The sequence below is a fragment of the Chiloscyllium plagiosum genome, unplaced genomic scaffold (genome assembly GCF_037043375.1).
Source record: "Chiloscyllium plagiosum isolate Xiang-an unplaced genomic scaffold, Cpla_swu_hap1 HiC_scaffold_1, whole genome shotgun sequence".
Lineage (NCBI taxonomy): Eukaryota > Metazoa > Chordata > Chondrichthyes > Orectolobiformes > Hemiscylliidae > Chiloscyllium > Chiloscyllium plagiosum.
Window position 1 is genome coordinate 3,308,088 of NW_028270139.1, and position 16,456 is coordinate 3,324,543.

General features: G+C 43.9%; 1 protein-coding gene across 8 annotated transcripts in view; it reads right to left on the reverse strand.

Annotated features, from left to right (window-relative positions):
• Positions 1 to 16,456, reverse strand: part of LOC148152056 (uncharacterized) — a 288,374-nt gene that overhangs the window by 257,119 nt on the left and 14,799 nt on the right. For all 8 annotated transcript variants that reach the window (XR_015761359.1, XR_015761356.1, XM_088000345.1 and 5 more), the window contains exons 2-3: positions 6,821 to 7,029; positions 4,024 to 4,077 (exon numbers count right to left, since the gene is read on the reverse strand). Coding sequence is in view for 6 of the 8 variants with exons in the window: in XM_088000345.1 (XP_087856471.1) it covers positions 4,024 to 4,077; positions 6,821 to 6,966 (200 nt within the window). In the remaining 2 variants the exon portion in view is untranslated. The remainder of the gene's footprint in view (positions 1 to 4,023; positions 4,078 to 6,820; positions 7,030 to 16,456) is intronic.

The following is a 16,456-nucleotide window of genomic DNA, read 5'->3' on the forward strand; positions in this document are numbered from 1 at the left end:
TGAGGTCTGCAGATGCTGGAGATCAGAGCTGGAAATGTGTTGCTGGATAAGCGCAGCAGGTCAGGCAGCATCCAGGGAACGGGAGAATCGACGTTTCGGGCATAAGCCCTTCTTCAGGAAGGTTCCTGAAGAAGGGCTAATGTCCGAAACGTCGATTCTCCTGTTCCCTGGATGCTGCCTGACCTGCTGCGCTTTTCCAGCAACACATTTCCAGCTCCCCTCTCAGTCTTCTAAACTCAAGGGTATACAAGCCCAGTCGCTCCAGTCTTTCAGTGTAAGGTAATCCCACCATTCCAGGAATTGACCTCGTGAACATACGCTGCACTCCCTCAATAGCCAGAATGTCTTTCCTCAAATTTGGAGACCAGAACTGCACACAGTACTCCAGGTGTGGTCTCACCAGGGCCCTGTACAGCTGCAGAAGAATCTCTTTGCTTCTATACTCAATCCCTCTTGTTATGAAGGCCAGCATGCTATTAGCCTTCTTCACTACCTGCTGTACCTGCATGCTTACCTTCATTGACTGGTGTACAAGAACACCCAGATCTCTCTGTACTGCCCCTTTACCTAAATTGATTCCATTTAGGTAGTAATCTGCCTTCCTGTTCTTGCCACCAAAGTGGATAACCATACATTTATCCACATTAAACTGCATCTGCCATGCATCTGACCACTCACCTAACTTGTCCAGGTTACCCTGTAATCTCCTAACATCATCACATTTCACCCTGCCACCCAGCTTAGTATCATCAGCAAATTTGCTAATGTTATTACTAATACCATCTTCTATATCATTAACACATATTGTAAAAAGCTGCGGTCCCAGTACTGATCCCTGCGGTACCCCACTGGTCACTGCCTGCCATTCCGAAATGGAGCCGTTTATCACTACCCTTTGTTTCCTGTCAGCCAACCAACTTTCAATCCAAGTTAGTACTTTGCCCCCAATACCATGCGCCCTAATTTTACTCACTAACCTCCTATGTGGGACTTTATCAAAAGCTTTCTGAAAGTCCAGGTACACTACATCTACTGGATCTCCCTCGTCCATCTCAGAGTTACATCCTCAAAAAATTCCAGAAGATTAGTCAAGCATGATTTCCCCTTCATAAATCCATGCTGACTCTGACATATCCTGTTACTACTATCCAGATGTGTCGTAATTTCATCCTTTATAATAGACTCCAGCATCTTTCCCACCACTGAGGTCAGACTAACTGGTCTATAATTTCCTGTTTTCTCTCTCCCACCTTTTTTAAAAAGTGGGACAACATTAGCCACCCTCCAATCCGCAGGAACTGATCCCAAATCTATCGAACTCTGGAAAATAATCACCAACGCATCTACCATTTCTCGGGCCACCTCCTTCAGTACCCTGGGATGTAGACCATCAGGCCCCGGGGACTTATCAACCTTCAGACCTAACAGTCTCTCCAACACCAATTCCTGGCAAATATAAATTCCCTTCAGTTCAGGTCCTTCAGCCACTGTTACCTCAGGGAGATTGCTTGTGTCTTCCCCAGTGAACACAGATCTGAAGTACCAATTCAATTCTTCTGCCATTTCTTTGTTCCCCGTAATATATTCCCCTGTTTCTGTCTTCAAGGGCCCAATTTTAATCTTAACCATTTTTTTGCCTTTCACATACTTAAAAAAACTTTTACTATCTTCCTTTATATTATTGGCCAGTTTACCTTCGTACCTCATTTTTTCTCTGCGTATTTCCTTCTTAGTAATCCTCTGTTATTCTTTAAAAGCTTCCGAGTCCTCCGTTTTCCCACTTATCTTTGCTATGTTATACTTTTTCTCTTTTAACTTTATATGTTTCGTAACTTCCCTCGTCAGCCAGGGCCACCCATGCCTCCTCCTGGGATCTTTCTTCCTTTTTGGACTGAACTGATCCTGCAACTTCTGCATTATACACAGAAATATCCGCCATTGTTCCTCCACTGTCATCCCAGCTGAGGTATTGCACCATTGAACTTTGTCCAGCTCCTCCCTCATAGCTCCATAGTTCCCTTTATTCAACAGAAATATTGTCACTTCCAATTGTACCCTCTCCCTCTCAAATTGCAGATTGAAGCTTATTGTATTGTGGTCACTACTTCCCAATGGCTCCTTCACTTCGAGGTCTCTGACCAATTATGGTTCGTTACACAATACCAGATCCAGAATTGCCTTCTCCCTGGTCGGCTCCTGCACCAGCTGTTCTAAGAATCCATCTTGGAGGCACTCCATAAAGTCTCTTTCTTGAGGCCCAATACCATCCTGATTCTCCCAGTCTACCTGCATGGTAAAATCCCCCATAACAACTGTAGTAACATCTTTGCAACAGGCCAATTTCAGCTCCTGATATAACTTACATCCGACATCCAGACTACTGTTTGGGGGCCTGTAGATAACTCCCAAGAGGGTCTTTTTACCCTTAGCATTTCTCAGCTCTATCCACACCGATTCTACATCCCCTGATTCTAGGTTCCCCCGCGCAAGGGACTGAATATCATCCCTTACCAACAGGGCCACCCCACCCCCTCTGCCCGTCAGTCTGTCCTTATGATAGCACGTGTAGCCTTGAATATTCATTTCCCAGGCCCTGTCCACTTGAAGCCATGTCTGTTATCCCCACAATATCGTATCTGCCAATTTCCTAAAGAGCCTTAAGCTCATCCATCTTATTTCTAATGCTTTGTGCATTCACGTATAGTATTTTTAATTTGTTACTGCTCTCACCCTTCCCATCAACCCTTATTTCACTCAACCTTACAGCATGATCCCTTTCTGAGTTTTCTGCCTCATTAATACAGTTGTTTTTCTTGACTTCCCTTGTTCTAACTTTCCCTCCAATTTTCTTCTTAAACATCCAGTTTGTCTCTTCCCCCCGCTACTTAGCTTAAACGTAGCGGTGATGCAGTAGCAAACCTGCCTGCCAGAATGCTGGTCCCCAACCTATTAAGGTGCAAACCGTCTCTCTTGTAGAATTTATGCTTACCACAAAACATACCCCAGTGATCCAAGAATTTAAATCCTTGCTTCCTGCACCAGTTCCCCAGCCACACGTTCAAGTCCATTATCTCCCTGTTTCTGGCCTCACCAGCCCGAGGAACTGGAAGCAAACTGGAGATAACCACCCTGGACATCCTGCTTTTCAGCCTTCTTCCTAGTTCTTCGAAGTCCCGCTGTAGTATGTTCCTCCTCTTCTTCACAACATCATTTGTGCCGACATGTACCACCACCTCTGGCTCTTCACCTTTGTCCTTGAGGATTTCCTGCACTCTGTCTGTGATGTCTTTCACTCTGGCACCAGGAAGGAACCACACCATCCTTACGTCCCGTCTGCTGCCACAAAAACCCCGGTCAGTTCCTCTCACTATGGAGTCCCCTATTACCACGGCTCTGTGCGATGTCCGACTCTTCCGCTCTGTCTCCACGCCAACTTCTGATTGACAGACCTGGCCGCCTCGCGGACTGGCAGTGTCATCTGTCTCTACTGTTTCCAAAAGATTCAACTTGTTCCTGACAGGTACTTCCTCCGGGGTCTCTTGCACCTGTCTCCTCTCTGCCTTCCTCATCGTCTGCTCTCTTCTGGTACGATTGGTGTAATAACCTCGCTGAAGGTCTTGTCCAGAAAGATCTCGTTCTCTCGGATGAGCCGGTCCTCGAGTTCTTTCATCAGTGCTGCAATATGCTCTGTCAGTTGCTGAACGTGCATACACTTTCCACACTTATACGAGCCAGACACACCAGAGTCGTTGACCTCCCACATCAAGCACGTAGCACACTGAACCAGCTTGGCAGTCATGTCTTCACCCTCTTCAACTGTGGCGTAATCACTTCACTCAACCACCTTGTCAAAGACTCCTGAGCTAAACCCTCACTCTTCAATCCACAGGAACTTCCTTGGACCCTCTTTTTGGGGCAAGTCTGTGGACTTTTAATTTAGGTTAGAGGAGGAGGGAGGGAGTGAGGCCCTACTTTGTAGGACCTGGGGTCTAGAACACACCCACTCAAATAACAATCACTTACCTTCCCGACCGGCTTTGAGCTCTGCCTTCACTTCCGCCCAGCTCCCGCGGCTCTCTGATGCGAAAAGAAAAAAAAGAGAAAAAAGAAAGAAAAAAACAAAAAGAAAAAACATCAAAGTCCACTTGCCGACCAATTCTGTCTTACAGCATAAATGTTATTTTCCCTCTATTCTCACAATTCTTGTTAATTGTCCTGATTCATGCACTATGTAAGAAAGGGGAAAAAATATAACCAAGAAATTTAGAGTCTCTTCAGTTTAGGGGATTTACGTTGTGCTGGCTGGTGCTCCAGTCAGTGTGTTACTGCGTAGTGGAGGGCTCTCTACGTGGGAGTCCTCCCCCCTTTCTCTCGGGGTTCTGGGGTGGAGGGTGCTGCACGCAGCAGTCCCCTGCAACTGCAGAATGCGATGGTTCACGGACTCCCAGCCCAACTGCTTATTCTGTGGTGCTGTGGAGTCCGTGGACCATGTATATATTGGGTGTGAGCACTTGCACTCTCTTTTTCATTTCCTTAAAAACCTTCTTCTCTGTTTTTGGTTACACTTCAGTCCCACGCTCCTGATCTTCCGGCACCCGGTACGGAGTGGGGACAGTAGGTGAGAGGACCTCCTCGTGGGTCTGTTCCTCGGTTTGGCCAAACTGGCCATAAAGAGGTCCAGGCAGCGTGCCATGGAGGGCGTCGTTACAGCTGACTGCCTGCCCCTCTTCCATGGTTACGTTAGAGCCCGGGTGTCTCTGGAGAAGGAGCACGCGGTGTCCACCAACACCCTCGAGATTTTCATGGAGAGGTGGGTACCGCAAGGAGTGGAGTGTATTATTTCCGTGTCCAACTCTATTTTGATTTAATCCCTGCCATCCCCTTCACTGTTTGATCACACAGCATTGCCCTTTGATGTGAAGGGCACTGCTTATCACTGGCCACTTGGGTGGTGGAAATCGAATAAAGATTTGTACACCTTGTGTCTTTCACTGTGTCTCACACCTGCACACACACATGGGAAAAAGAAACAAAAAAAATAAGCAGGGGATATACCCAGATGGAATTTCACATTGACCCCAAGGTCCTGTACTTCCCATGGGAACCTGGGACCGTGTATATATTGGGTGTGGGTGTTTGCACTCTCTTTATAATTTCCTTAAAAATCTTCTTCTCTGTTTCTGGTTGCACTTCAGTCCCACATTCCTGATCTTCAGGTATCTGGTACGGAGGGGGTAGGGTAGGTCTGAGGATCTCCTTGTGGGTCTGCTCCTGGGCCTGGCCGGACTGGCCATAAACAGATCCAGGCAGCGAGCCGTGGAGGGGGTCGTTAGGGCTGACTGCCTGACCCTCTTCTATGTCCGTGCCCAATTGTCCCTGGAGAAGGAGCCCGCAGTATGTACAAACTCCCTCGAGCTGTTCAGGGAGAGATGGGCACCGCAGGGAGTGGAGTGCTTTATTTCCCCCCCAACTCTATTTTGATTGAATCCCTGCCCTCCCCTTCACTGTTTGATCACACAGCATTGTCCTTTGATGAGAAGGACACTGCTTGTCAAAGGCCACTCGGGTGTTTTCTTTCTTCCTCAATTGAAAAAAGAAATAAGCAGAGGATAAAGTAGGAATATGATGATCCTGTTGGAAGTCTTCTGATGAATTCATTGAGATGTAGGGAGTTCAGTTATGTACAGTCATTGGATGTGAATAAAGTATTCTTGTAATTGGAAAAAAAATATAAGCAGGGGTTATACCCAGACGGAATTTCACATTGGCCCCAAGGTCCCATACTTCCTGTTGAAACCTGAGCTACCTCCGGAATTTTAGTTTTGTCCCTTTAAGGGACATAAAACGGCAGGCCCAGTATCAACTGCTGCTGCACAGCGTCCACCTCTTTTCCCTCATCCACCACCTGGACTCGCCTTGGCGTGCCTGTTTGTCACCGTGCGGTGGGGAGCCCCAGTGGAAGGCTCTCTACATGGGAGTCCTCCCCACTTTCTCTCGGGGATCTGGGGTGGAGTGTGCTGCACGCAGCAGTCCCCTGCAACTGCAGATTGCGATGGTTCACGGACTCCCTGCCCAACTGCTTGTTCTGTGGTGCTGTGGACAGTGTATATGTTGGGTGTGGGCGTTTGCACTCCCTTTTTAGTTTCCTAGAGAACCTTCTCCTCTGCTTTTGGCTGCACTTCAGTCCCACGCTCCTGATCTTCGGGCACCTGGTACAGAGGGGGGAGGGTAGGTCTGAGGACCTCCTCATGAGGCTGCCCCTGAGCCTGGCCAAAAACAGGTCCAGGCAGCGGGCTGTGGAGGGGTCATTATGGCCGATTGCATGCCCCACTTCCGCGGTTACACTAGAGCCCAGGTGTCCCTGGAGAAGGGGCATGTGGTGTCCACCAACACCTTTGAGCTGTTCAGGGAGAGATGGGCACCACAGGGAGTGGAGTGCTTTATTTCCCCCTCCAACTCTATTTTGATTTAATCCCTGCCCTCCCTTTCACTTTTTTGATGACACAGCATTGCCCTTAGATGAGCAGAGCATTGCTTGTCACTGGCCATTCGGGTGTTTTCTTTCTTCCTGGTGGTGGAAATTGAACAAAGATTTGTATACCTTGTGTATTTCACTGTCTCACACCTGCACACACACAACATGGGTGCTGGGGAAAAGAAGGACTACACAGTTAGGCGGTAGTGCAGAGGTAAGGAGAAAAAATATAAACAGGGGATTTAGAATCTCCTCAATTTTGGGCACTGACTGTGCTGGCTGGGCCACAGTCAGTATGTTCAAAAAGAAAAAGAGAAAAAGTACAAGGTGGGGATTTCTACTCACTCTGAGAGTTGGCTCTGAGGGAGCTGGGTCAGTGTCAAGGACTCTCTATTTGTGTACGGAGACTGACTGAGCTGCCTGGCCAAATCCTGTGTACTATTCGGAAGAGGATGAAGAAGAGGAAAGTTTCCCTTGTCCACGGAAGACATTTGCTTTCTGTTTTTCTTTTTTGTTGTTTTGTGTGATTTTCATTTCCTTTTTCCTTATTTGAGCTGTGTTAAAAAGAAATATATATATATTATATATATAAAATATATATACAAACAGGGCATTTCAAATCTCCTCAGTTCAGGGGACTGACTCCGAGCTGGCTGGGCTACACTCTGTGTACTGTGCACAAATAAATAAAGGGGGATTTGGTGACGGGATACCGGCCTCTGTGCAGTTATTTCAGTCTGGGTAGGATGCTCTTCAGAGGGTCAGTGCAGACTCGATGGGCCAATTGGCCTCTTTCTGCACTGTAGGGATTCTATTATTAATCAAAGTTAATACAGTTAAAGTGCTTATTTAAAAGTGATTTACAGGCCTGTTATTGTAAGGCATCCAAATGCAAAAGTAATTGGGATATAATAGCAATTACTCGACATAAAATTATGAATAGAGAATCTTGCTATCAGCTTTCCACAATTCGCTAGATGAGATAAATCACTGCTGCTGGTTGGGAGGGTATGTTTCAGTACCAGTTAATCATGCTAGAAATGAATCATGCCACACTGCTCATGTTAGCATAACAGAGGTTCCAAATCTTTGCTCTCCTTCAGTATGTTACAGTTAATTTATTCAGATCAGAGTCCTTCTGCTGCACTCGTGGTCATCATAATATGTGGAGTAATAGCACTTGTATTAATATTGCTGTCAAAAGTCAACATTTTGGGGATACAAATAACTATAATTTTTTTCAAATGATTGTGTGGTAGGAAAACACTAAAAGCCTGTACTGATTGCACTTTCATTTTTGTATTAGACAAGTTTATCAATCAAGAATTACATCCCTATAATGGACATATCTGATATGATCACCAACAGCATATTTGTGAGATAGGTGTAGGAAAGATCATATCTTAATAATGGGATGTTTTCAATTTTCTAAAATTGGGGTAAAGCTCAAGCAATTTTATCTAGAATGTCTAGATTGTAACATCAAAATTAACGAAGTAAGTCCTTGCTGTTCCATGTAACTCAAAATATCATCCTGAACGGTGTCATACAAGTTCATGGTCTTGCACTTTGAAAATGAGACAGAGCCAATGGGAAGGACAGGGCAGAATAACACCGTGGTAACCTCTGGCATTACAAAATTCATACCAGACAAAATGGGCAGAATTTTCCCTTTCCAGTTCGAGTGTATTGAGAGAGATCTGTGGTCCATTATGGTTCAAGTGACTGTTCCCATGCAAGTGTTTGAGCATCACCTTGTTGATTATGCAATCAGGCTCTGAGGTGTCCTTCTCAGAGAATCATGCAACCGGACAAATGGAAATGCTCACTGCTGCTGCAAGCTTCAGCGTTCCTGCTGCTGGCACTGGCTACACACCACCTCAGCAGCTTCAAGACTCCAGGGACTTCCCTAAGAACCTGGCCCAGAATAGCAGGTTAGCTCCGTGCTGGACAGATAGGGAAGTGAAGATGCTGGTGGATGGGGTGATGGAGATGAGGGCCATCCTTTTCCTTTCAGATCTCCTGAAGGAGACCACTCCATCAGACACTGTCAGCCGAGACACATATAGTGGGTCAGGTCAGTGTTGTCTTCTCAGTTAAATGGAATGCACATCGATGCAGGAAGAAATTTAATGAGGGTAAGTGCCAACTTCTTTCTGCTACCTCACACTCAAAGGCCTCCACTCACTCTAACTCGGCCTTCACACATATCTCACCATGGCTCATATAAACATACAAATTGGGAGTGGGAATAGGCCATTCAACCCTTGAGCCAGTTCTATAATTCAATTAGACTATGGCTGATCTGATTATAACCACAAATGCCTGAAAAAATTTCACACACTTGCTTTAAAATAACCTGTCTACCTCAGTTTTAAAAATATTCAAGAAACTGCTTGGACCACCTTCCCTGGAAGAGAGTTTCAAAGATTCAATATCCACTTAAGAGAATAAAATTCACTTCAATCCCCCTAACAACCCACCCTCCCATCCTGGCACCTTCCCCTGCCACCGCAGGAATTGCAAAACCTGCGCCCACACCTCCTCCCTCACCTCCATCCAAAGGAGCCTTCCACATCCATCATAGTTTAACCTGCACATCAACCAATATCATTTATTGTATCCGTTGCTCCCGATGCGGTCTCCTCTACATTGGGGAGACTGGGCGCCTCCTAGCAGAGCACTTTAGGGAACATCTCTGGGACACCCGCACCAATCAACCACACCACCCTGTGGCCCAACATTTCAACTCCCCCTCCCACTCTGCTGAGGACATACAGGTCCTGGGCCACCTTCACCGCCGCTCCCTCACCACCCGACGCCTGGAGGAAGAACGCCTCATCTTCCACCTCGGAACACTTCAACCCCAGGGCATCAATGTGGATTTCACCAGTTTCCTCATTTCCCCTCCCCCCACCTTACCTCAGTTCCAACCTTCCAGCTCAGCCCTATCCCCATGACCTGTCCTACCTGCCAATCTCCCTTCCCACCTATCCACTCCACCCCTCCCGACCTATCACCTCCGTCCCCACCCCCATTCACCTATTGTACTCTTTGTTACTTTCTCCCCAGCCCCACCCCCCCGCCTCCATTCCTGATGAATGCCTGTCCTGCTGTGCTTTTCCAGCACCACTCTGATCTAAACTCTGGTTTCCGCCATCTGCAGTCCTCATTTCTGCCGAGTATGTCTTTTAGCTTGATGGCAGCATCCTTATGTTTTTTGCATTAATACATAGATTAGCTTTGTCCTTACTCCCATGAGTATCTTTTACCCCATGTTTGTAACCTTACTTTATTTATCCCAAGAAAGTTAAGCTCAGAGGCTCTTCCTCCTAACAGTTGCGATATGTTGTACAGCAAAATGTCATGAGTAGAATTCCAGGGGACTGAAAAAATATTTGTGTTATGCAGAGCTTCGACATAACTGATGAGGTCCTTACGTAACCTGATTTATCAACAAACACATTCCACGTCCAAAAAAATAACTAATGAAAACACATTAAAGCAGTAAAAGTGTGAAAATACTTTTTTTAATTATTAAATTTATTCACAAATTACAATGGCCTGAATTTATAAAAGACATTGAAAAATACTGGAAGTTAACTCTGCAAAAACGCCACAATAATTTTTTTATTTAATCTGCAGACTTTGGAAGAATGTGATACTGTCTGCCAAATGTAGCCAAATGACCGTAAGGCCACAAAGATCTAGAACAGAAATAGGTCATTTGGCCCATTATATCTGCTTTGCCAATCAATGAGACTATGGGTGATCTGATAATCCTCAATTTCCCTGCGTTATTCCCAAAGCCCTTGATTCTCTTAATGAAAAAGAATCTGTCTAGTTCAGCCATGAATGTAATTAATGGCCCAACATTGACAGAGCTCTGAAGTAAAGAATCCCAAAGATTCACTCCTCTTTGTTTTAATAGGTGACCCCTTACTTTAGAGATGATGCTCTCTTGGTCATCGACTCTCCTAAAAGGGAAACAACCTTTCCCACATCTACCATATCAAGCCCCTAAGAATTTTATGTTTCAAGAAGATCTCCTCTTGTTCTTTTAAATGCCAATGGATACAATCCCAACCTATCCCACCTCTCCTCATAAGAAAAATCACTTTGTACCTGGAATCAACCCAATGAAACTTTGGTAGACTCCTTCCATTACCGGGATATTTTTCTTTAGATAAGGGGACACAGTGTTCCATGTGTGGTCTGACTATTGCCTTCTATAGTTTTAGTAATACTTTGGTATTTTTATACTTCATTTGATTTGAAATAAAGGCCAACAGTCCAGTTATCTTCCCTATAACCTCCGGAACTTGGATGCTAGCTTTTGCAATTCATACACTTGGACCAAATCTTTCTGTACTGCAACCTTTTTCCACCTCTCTCCATTGAAATAATATTCAGCGCTACTATTGCCCCAAGTCATAGTGCTGAACCTCAAATTTCCCATATTATATTCCATCTGCCAAGTTATTGCCCACTCAATTGTTTATATCCCACTGCAGACCCTTAGAGTCCTCGGCACTACTTGCCCTCCCACATAGTTTGTGTCATCTGCAAATGTGATAATAATACATTGACTTCCCTCAGCTAAGTCATTAATATATATTGTAACTAATTGGTGTGCCAAAATTGATCTTTGTGGCATTTCACTAGTTATAGGCTGCCCTCTTTATCCCAGATTTTATTAGTCAATCGTGTATCCATGCCAACCTACTGTTCCCAAAACCATGGGTCTTATTCTGTTGAGCAGCTTATGTGAGGTACCTTGTCAAACATCTTTTGGAAATATTACTGTTTGTTACCTCCTCAAAGAACTCTAATAAATTGTCAGACATGATTTCCCCTTCATGAAGCCATGCTGACTCTGCTTGACTATTATTATGTATTTCTAAACACTGTGCTATGACATTCTTTATAAAAAATTCTAACATTTTCCCAAAAATGAATGGTAAGCTAACTAGTCTATGGTTACCTGTTCCAGAGTCATAGAGTCCTACAGCACAGAGACAGGCCGTTGGCCCAAACTGGTCCATGCCAACCAAAAATATCCATCCATGCTAACCCCATTTCAGCTCATTCCACATGCGTACCACTGTCTATATAGAAAAATTGCCTGTCAGGTTTTCTTTTATTCTTTAGCCTCTATCCTTAAACTGATGCCCTCCAGTCCTTGATTCCCTATCCATGGGAAAAAGACTGAGTGTATTCACCCTATCCAATCTTCTAATGATCTTAGATACCTCTATAAGGGTCCCTCTCAGTCTCCTACACTCTGAAGATAAAAGTCCTAGATTGTCCAACCTCTCCCTATAACTCAGACCATTGAGTCCAGGCAACATCCTTGTAAATTTCTTATGCATTCTTTCCCATTTAATAAAATCCTTCCTATAACAAGGTGACCAAAACTGAACACAATACTCCAAGTGGGGCCTCACCAACGTCCTGTATAACTGCAACATAACTTCCCAACTTCTATACTCAATGTGCTGACTAATGAAGGCCAGTATATCAAAAGCCTTCTTCATTGCCCTCTCTATCCGTGACTCCACTTCCAGAGAACTGTTAACCAGAACTCCAAGATCCCTCTATTCCACTACACTCCTTAAGGCCCTACCAATCACCATGGAATTCCTATCTTGATTTGACTTTCCAAAATGCAAGACCTCACACTTATCTATATTAAACTTCATTTGCCATTTCTCAGTCCACTTCCTCAGTTGATCAAGGTCCTGCTGCAACTTCTTATAACCTTCCTCACTGTTCATGATTCTGCCTATTTTAGTGTCATCAGCAAATTTACTAATCATGCCTTGTACATTTTTATCTAAATAATTGATGGAGGTAACAAACAGTAATGGGCCCAGCACTGACCCCTGAGACACTCAACTAGTGAGTATGTAAGTTAATTCGCTGAGCTTGAAGCTTTGTTTTCAGACATTTCGTCACCATACTAGATGACATCACCAGTGAGAGTTTCTTGTGAAGTGCTGATGGTATTTATAGGTCTTGGTTTCTTAAGGTGGGTTATGTCTTTTCCGGTTCTTTTTTTCAAGGGAAGGTAGATAGGATCTAAATCGATGTGCTTATTGATGGGGTTCTGGTTAGAATGCTATGCGTCTAAGAATTCTCATTCGTGTCTTTGTTTCGCCTGTCTGAGGATGTGTGCATTGTCTCAGTCAAAGTAGTGTCCTTCTTTGTCCGAATGTATAGAAACCAGTGATAGTGGGTCATGTCTTTTGGTGGCCAGTTGGTGTTCATGTATCCTGGTGGCAAGTTTCCTGCTATTTGTCCGATGTTGTGTTTTTTTTTTACAGTTGAAGAAAAATATCTATACAACATTTTCAAGAAAAACAGGTACCCAATAAACACAATCCGCCGATTCCTCAGAAACAAACCCAAACCAGCAGACACAACGCAACCAAAAATTATAGCCACACTACCTTACATCAAAGACATATCAGAAATTACTTCCAGACTACTCAGACCCCTTGGCATCATGGTAGCCCACAAACTTACCAATATACTTAATCAGCGACTAATGAACCTGAAGGATCTATTCGGTACCACCAGCAAAACTAACATCATTTACAAGATACCTTGCAAGAACTGGAAAAAACACATCAAACAAACTAGCAGGACACTTGCCACCAGGATACATGAACACCAACTGGCCACCAAAAGATACCACCCAATATCACTAGTTTCTGTACATCCAGACAAAGAAGCTCACCACTTTGACTGGACAGGCGAAACAAAGACAAGCATGAGAATTCTTAGAGGCATAGCATTCTAACCAGAACCCCATCAATAAATGCATTGATGTGGATCCTATCTATTTTCCTTGACAGAAAAAATCGGAAATGACATCACTCACCTTAAGAAACCAAGACCAAGGGGCTTGGGTCTGTGATTTGAACTGGTTTAGACAGATTTGAGTAGATTTGGAGGTACGAAAAGTCCCAGCAGATTTAAACACTTGCAGATTAGTGTCTTAGATCTTTGAAAACGTAGGTGAGACAATTTGTTTAATTTCGGTGACCTGTGGTTCAAAAGCGAGAGAAATGGCTCTTAAAATCGCTAAAGTGGTTCTGGGATTTGAAGATGATTCTCAAATTTGCGAAGAAAGTTTAGAAGGAAAGAAAAAGGCCATACTTTTAGAATTAGCAAATAAGTTAAACTTGGGTTTAACCAAGGACAAAAGTAAAGGTGAAATTGTAAGGGAGTTACTCAAACACTTAGGTTTCCCAGAGAAACAGACAAGTGCAGTAGAGGTAGAAAAACTTAAATTACCATTGAGGAAAATGGAGTTAGAAGATAAACAAAGAGAGAGAGAGGAAAGAGAGGGAGAATGGGAGGAAAAAGAGAAAGAGAGAAGATTCCTGGCTAAGCAAAGAGAGAGAGAAGAAAAGGAGAGTGAGAGAGAGAAAGAGAGAGAGAGGAAAAAGAGAAAGCTCTTAGCTGAGCAAAAAGAGAGAGAATTTGAACTTAAGAAGTTGCGACTTACACGTCAGCAAAGTCAATAGGATGGAGATTAAGAGAGAAGGTAGTGATATGTAAAAATATGTCAAAACGCTGCCATATTTTGATGAGAAAGATGTTGAAGCCTTCTTTATTTTATTTGACAAATTGGCTAGGCAGATGGAGTGGTCCGAGGATTTATGGGTAATCCTGGTTCAGACTAAACTGGTAGGCAGAGCTAATGGGGTATTTGCTGCACTGTCCAATGAGGGGTCAAGAAATTATGAAGAGGCTAAACGGGGTATTTTAAGTGCTTATGAATTTAAGTGCTTACCAGAAGCATATAGACAGCGGTTCAGAAACACAAAGAAGGAACGAGGTCGGATTTATGAAAGAATTAAACAGTCATTTTGATAGATGGGTACGTGGTGTGAAAATAGTTAGGACATTTGAGACTAAGAGAGATTATCCTGCTGGAGGAGTATAAGAACTCACTTCCAGAAATGGTAAGAATTCACGTGGAGTAACAGAAAGTTCAGGAAGTGAGAAGGACAGCAGAATTAGCAGATGAGTACGTGTTGGTGCATAAGGCAAGCTTCTGGCCAGAATGTCATCCTGTGAGGGATAGAAGTTGGGAGAAAGGGAGATCCTACACTACGAAACCAAGTGTAGAGCGAACAGGCAGAGGGTCAGACAGAAGTGTTTACTATTGAAAGACTAAGAGACTTGCAACAGCAAGACAAGACGATAACAAATACATATGTGGATGTGTACTCTGAAAAGAAGGCAGACAATATTCCAGAGGGTTATTATCTGAAAGATAGAATCCTCAGACAGAAATGGAGACCAAGGCAGCTTAGTGCAGAGGAGAAATGGGCCAAAGTGCACAGGATTGTGTTGCCAGTAGCATACAAACAGGAGGAGGTGTTACAGGTAGCACGTAAATTATCTGTAGGAGGTCACCTAGGGGTACAAAAGACTCAGGCTAAGGTACAAAAACATTTTTATTGGCCTGGAATGCACAAGATGTGGTTAACTTTTGCTGAATGCATCATACATGCCAAATGGTAGGTAAGCCACAGACGGTAATAAAACCAGCCCCTTTGTTACCAATTCCCACATTTGAAGAACCTTTCACATGGGTTATAACTGATTGTGTAGGTCTCCTCCTGAGAACCATAAGTGGGAACCAGTACTTGTTAACCATAGTGGATGTGTCTACCAGATTTCCGGAGGCAATTCCATTACGGAGTTTCAAGGCAAAAAGGGTAATGGAGTTAGTAGCTTTCTTCACACGGTATGGGCTACCCAGAGAGCTTCAGTCAGACCAAGGCTAGGCTGTTTAAGGAGGTTATGGATAGCTTAGGTATACAGCACTTTAAATCAGTGCATATCATTCTGAATCCAAGGGAGCTTTAGAAAGGTGGCAACAGACCCTGAAGACCATGTTGAGAGCACACTGTCAGGATTACCAGAATAATTGGGATAAAGGTATCTCATTCATATTGTTTGCCATGAGAGATGCCCCAAATGAATCTATTCAGTTCATTCCCTTTGAGTTAATATTCGGTCATGAAGTGAGAGGCCCTATGAAATTAATTAAAGAAAAATTGACAGGACCAAAGTCCGAGATCTCACACTTAGATTATGTATCGGAGGTGAGGGAGAGATTAAGCAGAGTAGGTGAATTAGCTAAATAGCACCGAGAGAGGGTACAGTGTAGAATGAAGCAGGTGGCAGATAACAGCTCTGAGACTCGGATGTTTTCCCGAGGGGATAACGTGTTAGTACCGGTAGTGATAGGACATCCCTTTAAATTGAGAAAATGTTGAGTCAGGTGAACTATCTAGGAAAGATGCTAGATAGAAAAAGAAGGTATTGAGTATGTCATGTGAACATGTTGAAACCATATTATACTCGAAAGAAAGAACTGAAGAAACACGTGTTAGTGACTGCCCTGCAGAGTGAGGAATCAAATCCAGATGATGTGGATTTTAATGCGCTTCAAAATAGATTAAATAATGAAGAAATCTTCATAGAGTGGGATAGGTTAGCAAGCTATCTGTCTCAGGCACGTAGAACGCAGTTGAAGGATTTGTTATTGCAGTATAAGGACAAATATCAGATGGGGAGGACTGATGCTATTGTAGATGAAGTAGACATAGGGAATACTGCTCCGATAAAACAACACCCCTATCGGCTTAATCCTCTCAAAGCCAGACAGGCTCAGATGGAGGTGGAGGCCATGCCCGACGAGAACATCATCGAACCAAACCACAGCAAGTGGAGTTTGCCGATCGTTTTAATTCCAAAACTGGACGGGACTCAACCATTCTGCGTGGATTATCGGAAGGTCAACGCCGTCACAAAATCAGGCTCATATCCAATTCCTAGATTGGAGGACTGTATCGAGAAAGTCGGACAAGCCAGTTATGACACCAAGTTGGATTTAATGCGTGATTACTGACAGGTACGTACATCAGAGATGGTGAAAGAAATTTCTGCGTTTGT